Source organism: Centrocercus urophasianus, unplaced genomic scaffold (assembly GCF_019232065.1).
Source record: "Centrocercus urophasianus isolate 14NV4802_14NV808 unplaced genomic scaffold, USGS_Curo_1.0 seq_11, whole genome shotgun sequence".
Taxonomy (NCBI): domain Eukaryota; kingdom Metazoa; phylum Chordata; class Aves; order Galliformes; family Phasianidae; genus Centrocercus; species Centrocercus urophasianus.
In genome coordinates this window covers 61,072,457-61,082,251 of record NW_024884253.1, presented here as the reverse complement: position 1 = coordinate 61,082,251, position 9,795 = coordinate 61,072,457, and the positions used below count along the sequence as shown (strand labels likewise).

Sequence of the window (9,795 nt, the reverse complement as noted above, 5' to 3'; positions counted from 1 at the left end):
TGGTACCTAAAAAAAAAAAAAAAAAAAAAAAAAAAAAAAAAAAAAAAAAAAAAAAACCCAACAATGAAAACCCAACAATGAAAACTTTCAAGTAAAGTTCATTCTACCAAAATTAACTACAGAGAAAATTAATCTAAAAACATTTATTTTTAAGCCTGGAAGGATCATGAAATAAACCTTCATCGCTTAGTCCAGTATAGTTTTGAAATCTTGACAAAGAGATGGTTCCGTCACTGTCTTCAGCAGTTCCATAGTATCCCTTGGTATCTTCCCAAACAGATGCAACTTATCTACAAAAAGCATCAAAAACAACATATTACTACTGCAGGTAACTAACAATTCATTCTTAGGCAAAATGCTAGTAAGTCATGAAATCAGTAGTAACTTAATCCAGTAAAAAAGCTAGAACACCTGGAACACGAGGGTAAAAAGGCTATAGGAAAACATGCTGCTCTCCTCCTGCCCTTAAACACAGCAGACAATTGCCAGTTAAAAAATCATATGTTAAAACATTAACAAGCTATGGAAAACCAAGGAGTACATTCCTCCCAGTATGTCCCTGCAATACTGCTTGTATATAAGACTTCTAAAAGTTTTTAGTAAAGTACAAGACCAATTACTTAGTAACTATATCCACCAAAAAAGTTCTGTCAAAGCAGTGTTACTCTGAAAGACCCTAATTTAAACAACTCCCAGGACACGGGACACATCCTTATCTAGCTGATTATATTTATCTATAGGAAAATGGTATTCCCAAACTGTTTTTTTTCCTCCTCTAGTTTCAGATATGGCATTAAAGAAGTCTATAATTGGAACCCACATGAGCAAAAAGAGGAAAAAGAATTTCATGGAGAAAACACCTTTCTAATTGTGGCTACAGCAGTTCTCCCAACTATGTCCCCTTGTAAGGCTACCTGAAACAATACCCTTAAGGAGAAAAGTTGTGAAGAGTTAAGATTTAAGGGCCTTGTTTAATTACCAATTTATTTTTAGCATAACATGTCAGTTTTGAAACACAGAACGTCATTGAAGTCTACGGCCAACAGAATTAAAGAGAATAAAAAGGACTTCTCCAAGATTAGAAAAAACATGTAAAAACCCAGCAACAGTGTAAGTCTGTTACCTAAACAGGGTTGGTAAAATTGTCAATGGTGCAGAAAGGCAGAAGTGCTCGATAAACATTTGTTCTGTATTTGGCAAGGAGATAGATGGTGTATTTATATCTTATCACGATAAGGAAAGACTCTTGCTCCCTTCCCAACTGGTAATAATAGGAGGGATGTTAAACAGTAACTATGCTTTAAATACTTAACTCCGAAGAATGATTTTAACTTGTACTGACAAGGCACTGATGTTGATATTTAACAGGTTTTGGAACGCTGGGGAAGACCTTCTCCCCAAAGCCCATGAGCTCAATATTGATTTCAAAGGAGAGTAACTGAAAGGCATGTGCAGGGACACAAGTGAAAAATGAAGTTTATATCAATTTCTGTCAAACAGCACGATCTCACAGGGGCAACAGTTTTTATATAGCTGATACAAGCTCCAAAATTACAACAAAAAATATAGTTGTTAAGTCAACACAGGTGCTGTTACCAGTCTTAGTTATCTCTACGCTACAGATGCTGTGCAGTACAGATATACAAAGCTAGCTTTGCTTTAGAGGAACACACCTGAATAGCAACAGCTACACATGCTATCTGATTTCCAGAAACATGACAGAACTTAAAATGCAGCATTCAAAATTAGCTCTAATACTTTAACACTGTGCTTGGATTGTCTCTACAACATGATGTACTGATTACAATAGCAATATTACTCTGGACTATATCTGATGCAGGTGAAACAAAAATGTGAGTAGAAAGCTATGTACCAATGTCTCTTCAAATGGATTTTCAGTGAATTCCTGCAGAAACTTCAGTTCTGCTCCCAACAGAAAGTGCAGAGGACATAGGGCTGTGGACATGCCTACTCACCCCTCCATTTGTTTCCTATAAATGTTCATGTGTCTTCTTTGTCACACTGTACTGACAAAAATAAGACTATGTGCATTCAGGCTTTGCCACTGGCCTCTGATACAGGAAGGAAATGCCTACTTTCAAAACCAGAACTGCTCCTTTTCCAGGGCACTATGTCTCAGCACAGGTACTAGAGGAAGCCTGTGATACATTTACAGATGAAGTATTGGTTATTCTTGAACTAGAATAAAAGAACCCAAGTAGCATCTCATTCAGAGTGCAATTACATGGTCAGTGCTGGGAGACTGTGAAGTAGTGGCTACACCTAGCCTTCACTAAGGTTGAATTCAGCAGCTCTACTAAGTACTTCAGGAAAAGCTACTAGTGTTTATTTTTAATAACTTACAATTAAAAGCTTTGTTATTTTTATGGCTGTTCCAGCTACAGAATACACTACTGGTCAAGGAGAGGGAGCTGCTCAGAGCCCATAGACATCTTTTAACAGAATGGAAGAGTCAGAGATTTGCCAGCACCACTCTGTAACAATGAGACACACAGCACAGCAAGTGCTTCTATTTCAAAATGTCCCCAGTGACTCCTTTGGGGGTAAGAGTTTACACTGTGGGACGAAATTATTTTGTTGGAGTTTATCTACATTGTTTAAAAATAGAAATCTGAGCCTTTGTATTTTATTAGATCAATATGATCAACACAATCATACTTAAGTTTTTGAACTGTACAAGCATGGTGAGTGTCAAATAATAACAGATGTGCCTTAAGAGCAAGGTTCTAGAAAATGAAATGCTGAAAAACATACCATTTTAATTTGCCTACTTAAAGTTAATTGATTTCATTAAGAACAGAAAGCTTGTTACCGTACATTTTAGAACAAAAAACTTAAAAAAAACATTAGATTGGAAGATTTTATGAAAACCATATCTAAACCGTAAAAGTAATTGAATACTTACAGACTTTAAGGGGCTTAAGTAAGCATTTGTAAATAACTTTGTGGTTGGACAGTTTGACAATGAAGGCATGGTAACAGAGCCATTCTGCTGCCTCAAAAGGGAACATGCCAGATGCATCTTTGCTACCTAAAGAAATCCCTAGAGACAGAACAAGACAACACCGAAAATTACATATATTCAGAAGTACAACTGACCCTTCACACTACTTTCTATAAAACCAGAAGGGCTACACATTCAGGACTATTTATTTATCTTAAAAAGTAAATTTAAAAAGTGCTACTTCGCTGCCACTAAACACACTATACCTGGATTTTTAGCTTTCAGGATAAAATAGCAGCTTGAAGCAGTATCAGAGATGATCCTTAGGAAGAAATACGGATTATTCCTAACTTTCTGGTTGAATGGAAGCTGAAGAACACAGGCATGGAACCTGTTAGTAAAAAACAAACAACAGCCTTTTTAATCACAAGTCATTTTCTATTTCAAGTGAAATTATGATTATGTACCTTAGGCACTACACCACACTTAAAAGCACACACTTTAGCCAAATAAACACCGTTAGCATGAGAAACCTCTGCTATATACAAATTCCTGCAGTGTCAGGCTTAAGATGTTTATTCATAACTTCTGTGGTGAAATAAGAGGTTGAAGTCATCTCCCTCAGTAAGTGAATTCTCTTCTGAATACAGCGAATATGTTGTGATGAGGGAAAGTTGAACCCACATCCTCATCAGGCTCACATCACAAACCACTGGGATAGAGAACGCACACAAGAGGCAGAGAGGAGGCGAGAGAAAAAGAAACAAAAACAAACTCAACAACAACAATCTTGTTCTTCAGGAGAACAGACCTCCAAATGATGAATTTAAGAAAAAAGCTCAACTGCCACTTCCTAAGCAGAACTCCAGCAAAATAGCAACACCTGATGTTTCCCTATTTACAAACAACTCTTATGCTCTTTCTGTGCTAAAACAATAAACAACAAGAACTCTTAATGGATTATCTCTTTATTCACAGTCACAACAAATAAGAAACCGACCTTTTTTCCTTGTTTGTCATTCAGAAGCTGACAAACAGGCTTAATAAACTCAACCAGAAAACAACATCAACACAAGTATATTGTTCTTTTGTCATTGCTAGGGTTGTGTTGAACAGAAGAATACTTTGAGTGCATGACAATCCTATGGTAGTAACATAAGCAACCACCAAAAATTATTAATAAAAAGGATTTTAGAGCCCTGAAGCAGAGTACCACTCAATTGTTATGCTATTCTTTAGACCCAGGATCTTCCTGCTTTACTCAGCACATGCAATCATGCAAAGTTTTTGGTGCAGTTTACTTTTTTCTCCCAACCTCCTTATCAACTCTGATTTCTTTCACTTCATCCTTGTTTAAAGTGCTTACTTTCTCTGCTGGTCAAGAAAAGCCCACAAGTCAATAACATTTTACCAGTTAAGAAGCAATTAAGACATTACCAGCAGCTAAGAAGTCAGAGTTAACTTGGAAAAATGAAATTCCACTTAATGCAAAGCTATACAGGTCAAAGTTCCACATGATTGTAATGAATACAAAGTTCTAAATATAATCTCAATATAACCTGCTTTTCATTGCTCCTAGAACAAAATAAACCGTTCCTCTTGGAAGTCAGCTATAAACACCCAGAGATACTGAAAATTAATTTGTCAAAGTGTCATTTAAACACACATACTAACATCATCTCTACCCTGAATCTAATATTATGCAAGAACGGTCTTAAGACACAGTTATGTGACTTTCTACTGACATTTAACAGTGTACAGTATGTATGTAACAGTTTATGGTACATATTTTACTAAGCAATAGCTGCTGTGTGTCAAGACAGTGTCATGGAACATTCACAATTACTGCAAGAGGCAGTCACCTACCTGTAAGCCTGAAGTAAAAATATCTTGTAGATGTTAATTAAAACTGTTTTAAGGCTGTTGATCTGGAACAGAACCACAAGAATATTTTTGTCTTACCATATCATTTGTATGAGTTCAACAGAAAAGATTTAGAGACGTAGAGAAAAAGAACAACTTATGCTATACTTCCATTATTTTCTATTATGTACCTAAACAACAATGGGCTCAGAACAGAAGGCGAAGGCTCAGCTCTGGAAGCTACTGTGACCTCACCCACATTTAGTCGACGCCAAGATTTCAAAGTTAAGTTTATAACCTTTCCAAATCATCTCTTCTGTTAGTCCTCGCTGTTTATTACTAACGATTTTTTTTTTTAATTACCTTTTTAATTTTTTTTTTTTTTTTTAATTTTTTTTACAAACATTCATTTCCATAATCTCACCTTTAAGTCAAGAAATAAAGGATGGCATTTCAGTTTGAGGACTGCAGTCAATTTGCATTTCATGTTTTTTCCAGCTATTCTACTTGAATTGAAGGAAAGACTCGATCTGATAGAAGTAAAAGCATAACTAGAATGAAAAATAATAATAATAATCAGACTCCATGGGCTAATAGACTGAATTAAATTCTGTGAAATAAAGCTCATTTAACTTCTCATCTTAGAGAAACTGCCTCCAAATCAATAAGCCAAGTACAAAAATACGACCGTAACAAAATTCAAAACTAGAAACAAACAGAACATAGTGGCATTAAGGCTATCACCTAGGGAATTACTTCAGAACCTTAGAACAGAATAATTTCCAGTTATTTTAAACACCACCATCACTGCCACCAACAACCTTTAAACTGACTTCAGCAATAACCAAGTTATATTCTGTGATCCAAGCAAGCAGGAGCTAAGCTTACCTTGGCTCAGCAACCTTAGCATTGCAATTACTGAAATCAATCTTACATAAAAGCAAGGAGATCACCCCATAACAGTTTCTCTGTTTAGTGCCTCCCAAACCACGAGCACCAATGTCATCAGCAATATAAACTGTTTCTTCTGTTGTTAAACAAACAAACAACAAAAAAAACAAAAGTCACACATTCCTTCTCCTTATCTCATATTAATTGACCAAACTTTTCTCTTTTGGAAGACAGTTGAAGAACCATTCTGGCAGTGCAAAACCTCCTTCTAAGTTCTCACCTGAATGTATTCATGGGCTGTTTACAGACAAAGCTACGATATTATCCTTCAGCTTAAAGTTATTTTCTGTTAACCTTTGACAAATGTCTAATGCCATCTCTAAGAGTCCTTTTAATGTGCCTATAAAGCTTTTCAGCAAGATACATCCTGAGTTTTATGGTGCTTTAGTCAGACTGCTCCACGTGTACACCATGATGCTGGTTTAAAGGCAGGTTACTTCTACCCTGTGTTAACATCTGAAATACATCAGAGGAAACCTAAAGAACTACTAGTCCCTCTAGTGTGCAGAAAGTGAATTCCAACCTGTATTCCTACAATACTACTTGCTGAAAGCAAGAATAATAAACGTATTTATACTAACTGTGAAAGAAGTTAAACCAAGGTGATCAAATAGTTTCTGAAAAAGCATGTAGTCACCATGTGGTACATGGGATAAAATGTATGTGCATTCCATCAGGGTGTAATGAAGAAAGCATCAGAAAAAAAAAAAGTATAAAGAGCTGTATAAGAAACAGAATTGTAAAGTGTATCTTGAAGTTAATTCAACTATACTACTTACAAGATACTCTCTTGTTTTTAACACTGTGTGTAGCATACTGTAAAGCTGATGCTGGAATATACAACCATTTACCTGGAGTAATCACAATAAACCTCAAGCGTCTGCATATCCAGTAATAAACCACACCACGAGATCAAACGACAATCTGGCAGCTGTTTGAACTTAGAACATCCCGGGATATCATCAACAGGAAAATTCACCACTGTCTTCTTGGCATTTATTAAAAATCCATACTCAGGAATACCTGCTGCTATAGTCCTAAAGCAGATAAAAACGGTTACCCACAAGAAAAGCAGAAAAAAACCCCACAAAAAACACCACCATGCTGTATGATGCATATTAGGTTGGCATAAAAGAGCAAACCCAATAATAAAGAGAAACAGCTCTTAAGGTTAATGAACACAACTAGAAATACACAAAACTGAAGTCAATGCAGGTAAATAAATAAAAAGCTTAGTGGAGAAGAAAAGCTTTTACAGGTCAGTGCCAAAACAGGTATTAGTGTTTTAAATACTTGAGACCAGCTGCACAAACCAAACTCACAGAAATCACTAGAAAAAGATGGATGCAGAATTATTGTTTCGAAAGTTCATGAAAACAAGGATAATCTAGATAACAGGAAATCCATTTATCTGATGAAAAAATCTTGAACTTTCTTCAACAAGTATGTCTTTACTGCAGTAGGCCTGCTGATTACCTACCACAGAATTAGTACACATTGGGTCAGCAATACCATCTCATGGACAAGCAGCAGTTTGATTTGGTGATTTATTCAAGTGCAGGCTACATGCTTTAAAAGGAGAGAGGAAGAAGTAGACTCTTATTTTTGGGAAGTAATAGTCAAAACATTGTCTCCTCAGAATGAATTTCTCGTGTCCCTCACTTCTAACAGTATGTTAGGAAAACTGCCACTGCTTCCTTTGTTGCAGAGAGCTCACAGGACCTGTAAGTAGATGCAGAAAGAGGATCTTCCACAGAAGAGGCTACCTGTGTTCAGAAAACCGACACAGCTTGTGAAGAAGCTAATGCACAACTTGCAAGTAGGAGAATATCTGCAATACTAATGTGAGTGATACTATATTGGAAGCTATTACAGGGATTAATGGCTTGGAGGCATCCCCAGCCTACAGGTTCAACTTATTTCCAGAAACACAAATTCACACATATCTAGAAATTTCCTTTTGTTCTGAAACAGAACTGAGGACTAATGAAATCTTTGAAATACACCATTTCACTGCTTAGGACTACTAGTGCTTCAAACTGTACTTAAATGACTTCCCCATCACCTGGTAGGGTCACAACAGAGCTGTACCTTTCTGACTATGAAACACATGATACAACTGACTGCACTGCAGATGTTAAGATTTCCTTCAAGACCTCTCTAATGGATCCTTTAACAGAAGAGCTTTGACATCAGAACAGGTCTTCTTGGATACTGTGTGTTGAGATCCACAGTAATCAATAATCTCTAACAGGGCTTAACCTTTTTTTTAAGGTAGATTTGCAGCATTCTAAGGAATTAGTTTGAAAACTTCTGTACAAGTTGCATGCTGCCACGCTATCAGCATCTTCAAATATTCTCCCCAGAATATTAATGATTAGAAAATTGTTAGCAATATAGCAATACAGTTGCATTCTTCCCCCAGGGATAGCAAGTAGCAGCAGGTCTGCTCAGTAAAAACCATTTCAACTAGAACACCTTTTGAAAATATGAGGGAGAACAGTCATAAAACTGTTAGCTTCCTTGACTTGGTCTACATTACTCGTTCCTGCCAGAAGTATTAAGTTCAGGAGGTAGGTCCAGAATTTAAACCAAAGGAGAAAATGATCTCTGATCATTTGAGCTTTTTAGTTTACAGTCAAGAACGTAGCTGTTAAGATGTTCCTTGGTACAGGCTACCAGCAAGGCCTCCAAAGTATGCCTTGGTTATTAATCCATAAAATCAAATGCATCTACGTGTACACAGAAGTATAAAGGAGATCAAAGTAAATGACCTATAGGTGCTAATGCTTATTATTATAAAGAATATTTTCAAAATCATACCTTAGAAAAGTTTTTGCCTGCATTAGATGTGGTGTAACCAGCAAAAAGTCATCAATAAGTCGTATTAGGACTCTGTAATCAAGAATAAAAAGAGGAGATGCTTTACTTTCTATAACACTGTCTTCATTTAACATGTAGTAATTTTTGAAGCTGCAACTTGGATGTAAAACAGACACTGTGTTCAGTTTTGGACACCTCCATACAGAAAGGAGACTGAGGTGCTGGAGCAGGTCCAAAGAAGGGCAACAAGGCTTGTGAATGCCTTGGAGAATATGCCCTACGAGGAGGGACTGAAGGAACTGGGGCTGTTTATACTGGGGAAGTGGAGGCTGAGGTGAGACCTTACTGCTTTCTTCCAATTCTTGAAAGGTGCTTACAGCAAGTACAGGGTTGGTCTCTTCTCAGTGGTGACAGGACGAGCAGAAATGGCCTCAAATTGTGCCATGGGAGGTTTAGGTTGGACATCAGGAAAGCCTCCTTTACAGAAAGGGTTGTTAAGCACTGGAATAGGCTCCTCAGGAAGGTGGTTGAGTCACCATCCCTGAATGTGATTAAAAACTGTTTGGATGTGGTGCTCAGGGACATGATTTAGAGGAGGGTTGTTAGAGTTAGGGTAGTATGGTTAGGTTGTGGTTGGACTTGACGATCTTTACGGTCTTTTCCAACCTGAGCAATTCCATCATTCTATGAAAAGTCTACCATTATAAAGGCTGAAATTTTCTTTTAAATACAATACATGTCCCAAACTTGCTCACATTTTTCCAATAAATCCTGCTAAGAAACGGATCATAGAAAGGAAACTCTGGAGATGATCTTTTCCAGTCTCCTTTTTAAAGTGGGACTATGCCATCACACGATCAGAACTGATATATTTTCATCTATTCAATAGCCAATTGGTTGGTTTTGGGTTTTTTTGCAGTTTTTTTGCAGTTTTTTTTTTTTTTTTTTTTTCCACTGTTGCTGTTTGTTTTTTGGGAGAGGGAGATGTTATGTTTAAAGGCCAAATGAAACTATCAAAATCATTCAACGGACACCTATGTAATATTCTAAAAACTACAACATATACAGCTGCTACATAGAATCCTTTATGTGCACTCTTCTGAATCTTGGTTTCTTAAGTTCAGCATGTATAAAGAGGGTCCTTTAGAAGCAAAAAAGTAGCTTTGCAGAATCCCACCATCACAGTACACAAA

At 36.7% G+C, this 9,795-nt stretch overlaps 1 protein-coding gene across 1 annotated transcript in view; it reads right to left on the bottom strand.

Moving 5' to 3' along the window:
- Positions 1-101: 101 nt before the first annotated feature.
- The window catches only part of TERT (telomerase reverse transcriptase), a 28,544-nt gene continuing 18,850 nt past the window's right edge, over positions 102-9,795 (bottom strand). The window contains exons 10-16 of the mRNA XM_042809031.1: positions 8,603-8,674; positions 6,631-6,816; positions 5,253-5,379; positions 4,832-4,893; positions 3,232-3,356; positions 2,927-3,064; positions 102-290 (exon numbers count right to left, since the gene is read on the bottom strand). Coding sequence (XP_042664965.1) covers positions 187-290; positions 2,927-3,064; positions 3,232-3,356; positions 4,832-4,893; positions 5,253-5,379; positions 6,631-6,816; positions 8,603-8,674 — 814 coding nt within the window. The 3' untranslated portion in view covers positions 102-186. The remainder of the gene's footprint in view (positions 291-2,926; positions 3,065-3,231; positions 3,357-4,831; positions 4,894-5,252; positions 5,380-6,630; positions 6,817-8,602; positions 8,675-9,795) is intronic.